The sequence below is a fragment of the Chelonoidis abingdonii genome, chromosome 9, assembly GCF_003597395.2.
Source record: "Chelonoidis abingdonii isolate Lonesome George chromosome 9, CheloAbing_2.0, whole genome shotgun sequence".
NCBI lineage: Eukaryota > Metazoa > Chordata > Testudines > Testudinidae > Chelonoidis > Chelonoidis abingdonii.
The window spans coordinates 62,129,224-62,142,800 of NC_133777.1; the positions used below are offsets into that span (position 1 = coordinate 62,129,224).

The window sequence follows — 13,577 nt, forward strand, 5'->3', positions numbered from 1 at the left end:
AATAAAATTATTTCCAAGAACAGTTTTCATTTACATAGGTCATTCTTGTTACATTTTAAGGCTAGACTGAGTTACCAAGTCATTGCAATATCAAAATATTGAGGATGACTTTTCAGTACCTTAGCTGTGATAGCAAATATAAAACAGTGAAGCCTGATGACATGACAAGTCATGAAACATCAATGAATACCTCATCAGAAGACACTGTAATGGGGTGTAGTGTCCCGTTAAGCCTGAGGGGAGCCAGAAGACCCCTTTCTAGGAGTATAAGTATGAGCACAAGCTCAGACACACCAATTGAAACTGAAAAAGGGAAGGTGGTCCTGAGGAATTAGCAGGCAGATGGGAAGATTCCAGATCACTGTGACTTTAAAGGTCTGGGATCAGGACCTCTGTAGTGTAAGGGAGGGCAGGGCTTCCCTCTCTCTTTCCTGGGGAAACTTTCAGGAGGGTAGTATAACAGGCTGTTTTTCCTGTCAGAACAGGGTGTGTGCAGACAGAGGAACAAAGCCTGAGCCAGAAAGCTTGGCTTCTGCTGAGCAGAATAAGGTCTCTGTAGATGACAGGAGTGTTGGAGGTGGGTATGAACTATGAGGATACTATGATGGATCTTGTGTTTGGGACATTGAAGACTATTTTGAATTATTTTGTGTTACTGACCTAGTTTCAGGGGCTGGCTGGTGATAGCCCTGACAAAAACTATAGGGTGCTCCCTAGGATCCCTGAAGAGAGAGCAGAGAGAGGACCCTGCAGAAATACCTCTGGCCACGAGGGCACATGTGATGAATGGCGATGCCACCACAGACATGATAATATGCACATCGCCCTCCCACTGGAAATTCACCATTCGGTAAGAGCAAAGCCCCTGAGAAGTTCACTGACAGCACTAACACCAAGAGACCCAATTTGTAGTACTTGGTCCAGAAGAAGAATAAGATGTAGTAACCGTCCCCAGCTGGTGGTCCAAAGCTGTCCAGGCGAGTGAAATACTCAGGTTTTGTCTATTCATGAGATTTAGTTGCCATGGTCACAGCTTCAAAAAGGTGGAGGATTTTCTTGCCTTTTTCTTGCATGTAGTGGGTTTGTTTGGTTTTTTAGTACTATTTTATTGTTGATCTTCAGAGATATTTTTATTCCTTTCTACACATTATTTGTGTTCCCCCAGTAAAATGCTTTGAGGATAATTTACTTTTTAAAATATTTAAATTGATCACTCTTATTTTTGTTGTCTTTTTTCCCTCTCTGACTCTTTTTTTTCTTTATTTTTAAAGGAGGCAATACATACTCCCTCCCTCCCCCCCCTCAAATAAATAATGAGAGAGACTGGAAAAGGAAGAAGGCATATTCCTTTTTCCCATGTTGGTCAAAATGCCTTTCTTGGCTTATCAAGTTAACTGAGTTTGTTTGTTTTATTAAATTATATTCATCCAGTGATTTGATCATGAGTCTAAGTATCCTATTTCTGCCACTGACTCACTATATGACTTTGGGCAAGTCACATAACCTCTGTGTGTTTGGGTTTCCTTAACTATAAAACAGGGGTAAATCTACTACCTTTGTAAAGTACTTTTGTTATCCTTGCACACTACACACTCATTCTCATTCCTCCACTCTCTTTCATCATCATGCTCTGACTTCCCCTGTCCATTCTCCTGCACTCTGGTATTCCCTCTTCTATCCCATCAGCACACTTCTATACATATATAAGAAACCAAAAGCTATTATTATAAGTAAGAACTGTAGAATATAAAAAAAAACAAACAGGCAGAACTACCAAAAAAAGCAGAACCATTTAGAAGATGCTACCTTATGATCTTGAGGAATGGGGAGGTTATATAATGGGGTACACCTCGCTTGCTCACTGTTTAGATATGCAAGGGCCTTATATAAAGAAGTGTAGTCAGGGCCAAATCCCTTGCTCATTCAGTATGATACTGTGTATTTTTTTGCATAATTGGCTTTTTGTTAAATTAAGCAGTTAATTCTCACTTCTCTGCAGTCATTAAAACACCATCTCATATATTCACAGCAAAGCATGTGCTACCAGTTCACTTGGGGCTTGATTGTGCCAGTGGCACAAACAGCAGTGCTGACAGTGCAGCCATTTTGAAAAGGGTCTGATGACTCTGACAGAATTGTCATGAGTGACTGACAGAGTCTGAGAGTTGCTGATAGAATGTATTGATTTGCTGGCAGGTATGCTTCTAGTTTGCATACATACATACACACACACACACACACAGATGTGCATTGATTTGCATACATTTGGATAAGGACGGTTACCTGTTTATCCCATTCATATTAACTTCACACATTCATTCCATTACATCCCAACTCATTAATTTCACTCATTCATTCCACACCCCTTTTCATTCAACCCCTGCATACTCATTTCACACACATTTCTAGACAAAGCAACTCATTCCATGCACCCATTTATTAAACACTTACCCCCTATTCATTCTGCACACATCCCCCCGCCCCGCCCACACACACACATATGTCCCATCATGCTCAAGGAAATTCAGCTGTCACGTCCACCAGGCCAACCCCCAGGCAACAAGAGGGAAAGGGCATATGGCCATAGGCTCTAACTTTCATAGGCAGAGCCCAGGAGAAGAATGAGGTTTCCCTGCGTTAAGTGGAAGCCTCTTACGTTCCCGCCTTTTAGCTCTTATTTCTGTCTCCCCTTTCTCTGGGCAAAAAACTCCCAGTGTCCCAATTCTTCAAGTAATTGGCTCCCCCATGGGCCCTTCAAGTTTCTCAGCACCTTCTTTGTTCTTTCTAAATAATTAGTGATAAGCTGCTACTCCTGTTTCCTCCTGTGGAGCTTTTGCTCCTACCACCCCATCTTCAGGTGCAGGGATGCAGCCTCCACTCAACCAGCACAACCTAGCCCTACTTCTGGACCTGCTGGCCTAGAGGAAACTTCACCCCAGTGGGAAGGGTTTTACCGTGATGAAGGTCTTTCCATGGGGGTGAAACATCCCCTGAGCAGTCTGCCTTTGGGTCTACAGCTGGGCTGTTCTGGGTAGGAGGAGGCTAAAGAAGTTGGGGGAGGGAGAGTGCAGCTCACCACCTCCTGAAGACAGCAGGATAGGTCACTGCTGGTGCCCCCTCCTGAAAACTCCTGTGGTAAGTGGGGAGCTGAGTTCTGGGGCAAGGTGTGGGATGGGCGATGAGGGAGGCAGCAGCACATTGTGGGATGGAACTAGGGGAGGAAACAGCAGGCACCTCCAGGGGAGATGGAAGTAGGAGCAATAGATTGAGGGGGAAGGGCAAACAGGTGGGCAACAGCAGCACTTATAGGGGGCAAGTTCATTCCAGAGGAGCTGATTTCAATGGGAAATAGGTACCCAACCTGTGAATGTGCTTTTGTAAATTCCACCTGGCACCTATCTGCATCTTCGGCATCTAAATCCCTTTGTAAATTTTACCCTTAATGTGACACTCTCTGGGCCTCAGTTCCCCATTTGTAAAATGGGTTGATGCAGATATATTAATTGTTATAGCGGCTTGGAGCCCCAGTCATGGACCAGGGTCCCATTGTGCTAGGTGCAGTACAAACGCAGAACAAAAGACCTGTTCTGCCCCCAAAGAACTTGCAATCTAAGTATAAGACAAAAGTCAACCAATGGAGGCAGATTGACTGACGGGGGAATATCAGGCAACAATCAGACAAATATTGGTCAGCATGATAGGCTGTGGTCTCACTGCACCAGAGGCCTAATGATTGTCCACTTTTTGTTGGCTTCATGGCAGAGGAGAGTTTTAAGGAGAAATTTGATGGAGGATAATGAGCTAGTTTGTGGATGTTTACAGGGAGCTCCTCCCAACTGTGATGAGCAACATGGGAGAAAGCGTGAAGGTACTTGTTTTGAAAATTTAACAAGTAGGCGATGGAGGCTGGCATTCTGGGCTGGTTGGAGGTGGGAGTCAACCTTTCGATCCTGAATAAGAGAGAATTCCCTACATCTCAGGTTATTGTGAAGATGAATGCATTAATGTTTGAGAAGTGCTTGGACACTACAGTGATGGGACCCATGTGAGCACAGAAGTGAACAGACAGCTTAACTTGAGGTGTTTGTATGTTGCCTGATTGTTGGGCTGCTCGTATCCTGGATCTTGGGCACATTGCCATCCTTGCTGTGGTAGATAGCCATTACCCATGATGGACTCTGGCTTTGGCAGCTTGTGGGAAGGGACGTTAACTACTTACTTTCAAAAATGAATTAATGAGCCTGATCTGTATTGGTAGTAACCCCATTGAAATCAATGGAATCATATCTGGAGGAGAGCAGAATCAGGCCTTCGACTTCCCTTTGCCTGGAATTTAAAGAAAGGCTCCGTTGGCCAGTCTAAGAAATGAACGAGATATTATATTTGATGAAGGGGGAAGGTGGGTTTTCAAGGAAATAAAATTTCAGACAAAATGAGTTTGGTTTTTTTTAAAAAAACACCTTATGAGATCCCTCAATCCCTGTCCAATATTTTTTGCCAGCTGTTACTGGTAGGACGTCTATGTTACATACTTTTATTTGGTAGCAGTGAAAGAGAAAATTTGTGTTGGATAACTGCAGGCTACAAAAAATTCAGACCTAGAAACAAAAACCATTTCACATCAAATGGTTAGTACTTTTAAAATACCTGATGTCCTTCATCTCTGTCATTTATAGGAAACTTGCAAATTCTATCAGTATTTCTTGTGCTTTCTGCTTAGATGGCAAATATGTGGCATATACAAAAAGCTTAGTTTAAACTAATTATGTAAATACTGTATAATATAAATTGCATTTAGAACAAGTCAATTTTTACCCAATATCAGTTAAAACATATATTTAGTATAGCTCACAAAAAAAGTACTATCACAGAAATATAACAAGCCTCTTTAAGTCATGAATACTCATGTTATTTTTTGTTTATTTGTGGCGTTTTAAGATTTATTTTTCATATGGAAGCTAGTTGAATTATGTGTTGCAAATAATGAGCCAAATTTACAGATTCACAGTGCCTGCATTATGCTGCTCTGGCAATGCAAAGCAGCAGTAAGACAGGCTTACTTTCCCAATATGCCAGGTCTATGATGCTTTAATGCCGAAGGGGTAGCACACTGCAGCCAGACTGTGACTCTGGCCCAATATTTGGTGCCAAACAGCCATTTATTCTGTTTGTGCAAATTGTTCACAATTTGATCAATGCCCAATTACTTTTGCATGCCTGGACTCCTGATCTGAGTATCATGTGCATGGATATAAAGGGGATTCTTAGTCCTCTAGGTGTGTAATTCAAGTCGAAGTCCAGCCCTTTTAGATAGTCGGGCCATATTTTAGGGTTTTTTTTGACCTAACTAAAAAATATATTAAAAGCCAAATACCACTTATCTAACGCATGTGAATCATCTAATTGATTTGAAATCAGTAGAGGCATATGTGTGAATAAGGTTACCAATATCAATACCATTAGTGGTCCAAGATACCATGCAAAGCTTTTATTCTCTTCTTGTGTCATCTCTCTGTTTCCTGACAATGTTCCATCTATTTGTACTAATCTAGGCAATTACCAGTTGGAAGAATAAAGTGGGAAAGGAAGTAATAATAAATAAAGTGATCACCTTTAAGAAATAATCATTTATAGGTGCAACACAGTGGTATCTGAGATGACTGCCGCTTTTCCTTAAGCTTAGAGAAAACGATACCTATGGTAACTGTGGTTAGAGCAAGCAAATGTTGAGTTTTAATGGTTAATACGCTAGCCAGAAGAGATTGTGAGTAGAACTAAAGTGAGAATAAAGAGGAACATGGAAAATAAGATTAAGGAAAAACACAAGAAAGAAAAGGCAAGAGACAAAGAAAATGTATCACATGGGGAAACATGCTTCCAGATATAACAATGCAGGCACTGAGCCAGATTCCCTTGAGCCATTCAGATAGTAATATTAAAGCCAAATCTCTGGATCCATACTGTCATAATCCTGACTATAACACCACTTGATAACATAGCTTCAGCTAGTAATGTTTATGAATTAAAAAGTTGAATATGGAGAAAAGATGTTACTTGGAAATCTGGAAGAAGAGAAAAGTTTTATAGATTCCGCTTGTTGTTTGTAATCTAGAACACTAGAGAACAGCACTAAAATATTCCATAAGTGTTTATTATTGATTACAAGGTTCATAATGCATATAGTAAATGCTGGTTTTGTTGTTAAAGAATAACACGACACATTGTTCTCACTGTGTAAAGTGAAAGGTAGAATGAAATGTTTTGAACACGGTAAGGCAAATAACATTTTTCTCTCCAGTTTTATACAGTGCATACTTTGAAAAGGCCTTCAAAATGCTTTCATACATTGTACAATACATCATAAGTTCCATACATTCTGTGTCTGACAAAGTTGCAGCAAAAATTTTTAGAAGAAATTTATATCTGGTTAAATTAGGGCAAAATAAAAGTTAGTGTATTCCATTAATAACAAATGTGATTGCTGAAAATCTGCTGTAATTTTTAAATAAAAACACACTGCATTTTTAAAAACTTCACAAACTCTTCTGTTCTGTTTCCTAGGGACTCTAGAACGGCATGAAACAGATGAAATGGCAAAAGCAATTCTTACTTCCTGTGAAGATTCAGAGTGTTTAGTGACTGATTCTACACTTCCAGTCTCTCAAGATACACAAAAACATAAAATTGCAGGATACAAATCCTCCAGCTCTTACAAACTTGACACACTGGCTCACAGTCTTACCCACACAGAAAAATCTTCAGATAAGGTAAGAGTGATTGAGTGGAATATTACTTGATAGAAACTGATAGTGGTCCTAATGACTTTACCATCTCTCTCTCTGTGGGAGATAACCCAAGAAGGGACCAGGAAACTCAAGATTTGTTGTGGAATTTCCTTCATATTGTTCAAGAAGGGTACAGGGGGAGGAGGTGGTGGCACACAACAGAGAGGGGTGAGACCCACTTTCACCTATGTGGAAAACCCACAAAGGGCAAGGACATTTGCACAGAGGCCTAGTGCCTCTACATTACTATCCAGACCCCCTTCACATCATGATAGGATGACTCTCACTATAGTTCTGCTCCCACTAGATTCCTATTGTCATTTGTTCCAAAACATCCCTTCTAGGGTGTTTCAGGATGTTAAACAGAGATTCTATACATATCTTTTCCCAGTACCCATCTGCCCATCACAATGAGTGTGTATTCACTGCATTCTTAATATACGGTATCCTAAATAAAAGGCCTCTGTGCGGGGTGTGTTCATGGTCATAACTTTAAAAAAACAAAAAAAACAATATGGGCTTTGGGAATTCTCTTCTTGACAGTAGAACAGAGCAGGTCATAACTGCTACTCCTCACCAACGAATGTAAACCGAAAATGTGTTCCTCAGTAGTGGTCAGGAAGAGGAACACACAATATATGGAAAATAGACAGCCAAATAGTCTCTGCTTCTGCTGAGCTTACTGTTTTTACTACTTTCAGTGCCTGAAAACCTTTTGCCTCCATAACTGGGAAGTTCTGTCTGAGAACGGACAGCAGAATTGAGGCCTATCTCATTAACTTTTTGGATGTTTTATTTAATATACTTATAAATTTAAATGTACAGTTCAGTTTAGACTGGTGCCTGGTAAACTCATTGTATTTATCTTTGACCTTTGACTGACCTCAGTCTGATGTCTAAAGTTCCTTTTAGTGCCATTTGCTGAAAAGTCTTATTAGAGCATAATCCTGCTGAGCATCTTGCAGGGCAGATGGTGCACTAGTAGGCTATTAAGACAGAATCTGATTCTCACTATTGCATTATCAGAAAGAATGGCTTTTTCCTACATTATTTTTAGAATAATCAAAACAGAAACAAGTAGAATTAGAGTTAATTGTGAAGCTTGATTATTTTCTAAGGCATTTTAATTTTAAAACTTAGTAACTTTAACAGAGTGGTCAGAAGAAAAACTACTGTCCCTTGGATAAAAGATCATGATTTTTAGCTGATTATGAAATGGGTATCTTAACTGGCACATTGTGGCTGATTGCAATATATGATAATTTGATAGCTTTATTATTCATAGTTGATGGAGATGAAATAGTACAGTAGTTATATAAACATGTCCCTTAAGCAATCACTTATCAGTTCTGTAGGGTTCCATTTTTTCACACTTTATTTTTGACCATCAGCAATTAATTGTGTTTCTGTTGTCCACCTGTAAATATATTATTGAAACGGAAATTATTGATGGTTTCTCTAAGTCTGCCAAAAAAGCTTGATTTGTATTGTTTATTCCTGATGTGTATTTAATGTAGATATTGTGGCTTGGATTTTCCCTCTGAGATTCACAAATGGAAGGGACTCCCCACCCATGAAAACCCCTCTCACAGAACAAACAGAAGGGTGTTTTGTCTCTTCTGCGGCACTTCCACCCTTCCTCCAGACAGCACGGAGGATGGTTTGCATATCTGGTTTGGGAAGTGCTGGAGACTCCCTAGGACTGGGTATTGGGTGGGTACACTAGAGGGCAGACATGACAAAGGAGATCCCCTGGCAATGCAGCTCCAGAAAACTACTGAGAGCCACAGGAGGCCAGAGAGGGTGCAGAGGCACAGGACCTCTTATTGCTGACCCTCATGGGAAAAGAAATCCAATAGATTTGGGGAAGGGCCAGTGTCTTTTTCTGTGTTGGGGAAGACCATGCTCAAACAATGGGGTAACGCAGAGGATCTCTGCTATCAGAATGTTTCCTCACAGAGAGCCTCCTCTTTTGGGTTATGGTTTGGGAGATGATGATCTGGCCCCCTATCTTTAAAATAATTTAATTACTTGTTATAAAATATCCCTGTAATAGTACTTTTTTAATGTAGGAGTCTTTAATTCTTCATACAGTTCATACTTGTCACATCAGTTCATAACAATGTTTTGAAATAATCTTATATTGCAGTCTACAAATAAACGTTACTGGTGAAATCCTGATCCCATTGAAGTCAGTGGGAGTTTTGATATTGGCTTCAATGGAGCAAGGACTTTTCCCCTCATTTCTGTCCGATTAACAACCTCAGATCTCAGATTAATATGAAAACCTCACAACATTAATATCTGTGATTTTTAACAGATCTGGGTGTTGTCATGATTTCTTAAATTGCCTGTTTGACAAACTATTCATGAGAGATCTAGTGGCAATGCTAAGTTTTTACTAATACATCGATTTTTACCAGCAAATACTGAATAGGACATGTTCTGTTTTCAACTTTTTCTAAAATATATTTAATTATCAGTATTGCCGTTTACATTTTGCCTCCATCTTTTAGCATAAAAATGTGTGAGATATAGTCCAATTCAAAAGATGGATAAGAAGAATCATGAAAAGTGGAAAAGCAGGAATCCAATCCTGTTTGCCTTATTTTTGCAAGTTAGTCCCAGTTTCACACAATGAGACTATTCACATGAGGAAGACAAGCAAGATTTTGTCCTGGTTTTGTTTTAAAGACTATAGTATGTTCTATTATTACTAGATGATAAAAAATATCTGCGCGTTAATGAATGCACATTTACCCCATGCTAGGAAGAAAGGAAAAAACTCCTCATATCACAATGCGACTTCAAAGACTTTCTTGTATCAAAACATTTGTCATCATGTAAATCACAGATACAAAAGAAGAATGCTTTGATTTCATGGTGCTTTGGCCATTTTAATTCTTTTATTGTACTGCACGTGCCAGTGGGAGTACCAATAACAGAAGGGTGTGACAAATGCAGTTAACACAAAATCCATATTAATGTTGTCAAATTCCCTTGATGTATTTAAATAGATTTTAATTATTTTCAACGTCAAAAGGCCTGAAATATATCGCTTAATAGTTCTTCAAAGAAAGCTTTAGTTAATGTGTGAATGTAAAACCTCTAATAAAAATGAAACTTTTATATTGGCCTTAGTCATTGACATAGGGTATTCATCAAGTCAGCAATTTGTGTGGCAAAGTGCCATTTGAATAGTGTATTGTTAGAATACTTATGGTCCACTTGACAAGGGCTCTTGCTGTAAATAGTGCAATTTGACTCCAGCTGTTAAAGAGTGGCTTTGACAGCAGCCAAATAGAATGGAGATGCTTTACTGCACCGCAGAAAAATCAATATTGGGCTCTTGTTCATAGTAACCTGCTTTTTTCTTTTCTGCAGATTTATACAAGACTATCTAGAGTTTATAGCTGGAAGTTTAAATATTATTTTAAAAGTGGCTTTGTTTTAGTTTCAGATTAAAACTGGCAATAAAAGATACAAGTGCAGAGTTTTAGTATACAATAGGGTAGTGTTTCTAAGACTGGTACATATTTAATCACTATTATAATTCCATATTATTTGATCTCTCCTGCTTATATAAATGGATATTAGGATGTAGATGCATAGGTTACTTAACTATTCTTTTGATAAAACAATCCTTCATTTCTTCTTATCTTTTGCTATCTACTACTTCCAGGATTCTTCGTGTCAATTCTCCTATCGTACCTTTTAATATAGATTTCTTTGTTGTGGTGCCCATGGCAACACCATAGATGTTGACAATATGTAGTGCCATTGCAGATTTTCCTAAAGCAGACTCTTGCTGAACAGTTTTCTAGCAGTATTCAGTGACACAAGGTTGCTATGATACCTGACTGGTAGCAATAGGTATTGAATCTCTAGTCTTAATTACAGTAGACTCTCCACACAAGACCTCCTCATTTATTGTGTTTTTTAACTTTCGTTATGCTTTTAAATACAGTTATTATTTAAAATGTGCAACTGCGTGAAAAGCTTGAAAAAAATTAAAAATGCTTCATATGATCATATAAATATTTCATTGTTTCATGAGAATGTGAGGATCCTAAGAAATGTTCTCTTGGTGTTTCAGGAACCATTACTGTGAGAACCTCAACTGCAGTTTAATTAATTTGATAATGCAACTGTCTTGACAATTTACTGGTCTTTTCACTTATTTAAGAAGCTGTGATTAGAACGTCTTATAGACAAACATAATGAGGAAGTCAAGTTAGCTTTGAAAAGTTTGAAATATAAATCAAATTAATCCTTGGTGTAATTGTGGTCATTGGTTCATTGAGTTACAATAGGGATGAACTGACCCATTTTAGGTAATTTAAGATTAACTTGTGCATTTCTATGGCTGTAATAGTGACACAAAGATGCAGAGAGAAATGTACTTCTAGATATGCACATGTGCACATGCGCATGCACACATATATGAACATTTTGAACATGTTTAGTGCTTTATATGTTTCACTTAACAAAGATTTCTGAAAAAAGTGTTGATCTTCCATTGCTGACAAGGCATGCAATGTTGAATAACCATTACAAAAAGTCCAGTGAAAATACTTAAATGTCCTTTACGAACATAATTTTCTTAGTGACCATTAGAGTTTATTCTGGATCTATATTATTATTGTAATAATCACAATTAGAGTGTTAGGTAACAATCGTTGTACCTTTTGGGAAAGAAGTCTTTAGATGCTATAAACTGACATAATTAATATTTGTTCCTGAGGAGACTTTTCTTTAATAAATGTCTGTATTAATTTGTGTATGCTGCCTTAAAGATCTACAACACTGTAATTTATATTCCTCGATAGAAATCTCCTGCAATGAAGAAGTATTTTCACTAGGGGAGCCAATGTTTGCTTTTCTTATATTTGTGCAAAATTAAAAAGGGACAGGTATTCCGCAGACTATAGAATTAATGTGTAATCATAGCAACAAAATTGTTATCACTTGCAGTTGCTTTCATTGCGCCTACACTTATACTGTGACTGCACGCACAAAAACAGTTCAGAGTGTAGAAGAATATTAGATAATTATTTGTTATAGCACATAAACAGTTTTGTGATAACATTCCGATCTGGTAGCTAGAAATAACATTGTTAGTTAAAGGTTACTGATAAGTACCAGTTAAATTTACTATTTTTCATTAGAATAGTAAACACCAAGGTACATTTCAAACAGCAAGAAACAAGAGTGACAGGACAAAACATGTTGAGCTAGCTGGAAACTCCTGTTATTTAATTTCTACCTCTTATATTTGGAGAATGGCTGTGTGATGGGGTATAACTGATCTTTGCGACTCCTTACAGGAGGCCTTGCAGTCCTACTACATTAGAGGTGGGAAAACTTTTTGGCCTGAGGGCCACATCGAGGAATAGAAATTGTACGGTGGGCCATGAATGCTCACAAAATTGGGGTTGGGGTGCAGGTTCTGGTTGAGGGTGCAGGCTCTGGGGTGGGGCTGGGAATGAGAGGTTTGGGGTGCAGGAGGGTGCTCCATGCTGGGATCGAGGGGTTTGAGAGCGGGAGAGGGATTAGGGCTGGGGCAGGGGGTTGGGGCTTAGGGAGAGGCTCAGGGGTGCAGGCTCCAAGCGGTGCTTACCTCAAGCGGCTCCCAGAAGCAGTGCATGTCCCTTCTCCAGCTTCTAGGCATGAAGTGGCCCATGACCCTTGGAGCAGGGCCATGCCGTGGCTTCTGGGAGCTGTGTGGTGTGGCCCCCAACCCAGCGCCCCAGCTGGAGTGCCGAAGCGGAGCCAAACCACATGGTGCATTCCCCGGCCCAGCACTCCAGTGGGAGCTCGCAGGCTGTCTTAAGAGAGTTCACGGGCCATAGTTTGCCCACCTCTGTACTACACACTGTCCCAGGAAGAGGCAGTGTAGGAGGAAGGAAACAGTGAAGGTGGGTTCTCCAGGCCTACCTAGAGAGGCTTCACTGAAGCAAGTATCTTGGGAATCACAGAGACCTGCTCCTCCAAGTATTAATACAATTTAAATGACAACAGTACAAGAAAGGCACTGGAGAATAAGACCCTAGATCAGTGGTCTTCAACCTTTTTCGTCTGGCGGGCTCCAGACGACGAGCCACGGAGGACCATGGTGACGGACAAGCAGCCCCTGAAATTCTGTCGACAAGCGGCAACGTCAATAGGTGTCGCTGCCAAAATGCCACCAACAAGTAGCGTCATCCAGAGGTGTTGCCGCCGAAATGCCACCGAAAATTGGCGGCATTTCGGCAGCAATGCCTCTGGATTACGCAGCTTGTCGGCAGCATTTTAGCGGATGTTCGTCCGCCGGCCAGTATGCAGGTGCACTTAGATGCCCGGGCAGGTGCCATGGCGCCCGTGGGCACCGCATTGGGGACCCCTGCCCTAGATATTTACTTAGCCAAGTTAGAGACCACCTATGTATTTCTACATTATTTCTTTTTGATATTATATTGAAGAGAATTATTTAAAATACAGATGTTCCTTGTGCTTTTTCTTGTCTGGGCATCTAACTTGATCCTGATTTGAAGCATTAAGAATGTTGTGGTGGTACTTTTTTTTTTTTTTTTTTTAAATTTCATGGAAATAATTCTGATGTTGTTGTTAGCCCCTGTGGAATATTTTAGACCAAAAGATAGTACTATTGCGTGCAATCAGCTGTATGTTTCTATTGTATATACTGTGTGGGAACAATCTTTATGGCAAATCTTTCAATTACCAACTAGACCTGTCTGTAGGTTTTGTTAGAAACAATAGCTATCAATATCGTTTTCTTTGTTATGAGCCTTG

At 39.6% G+C, this 13,577-nt stretch overlaps 1 protein-coding gene across 1 annotated transcript in view; it reads left to right on the forward strand.

Annotated features, from left to right (window-relative positions):
- Positions 1 to 13,577, forward strand: part of WDR72 (WD repeat domain 72) — a 192,491-nt gene that overhangs the window by 61,317 nt on the left and 117,597 nt on the right. Inside the window, exon 14 of the mRNA XM_032796694.2 lies at positions 6,562 to 6,767. Within this exon, the coding sequence (XP_032652585.1) occupies positions 6,562 to 6,767 (206 nt within the window). The remainder of the gene's footprint in view (positions 1 to 6,561; positions 6,768 to 13,577) is intronic.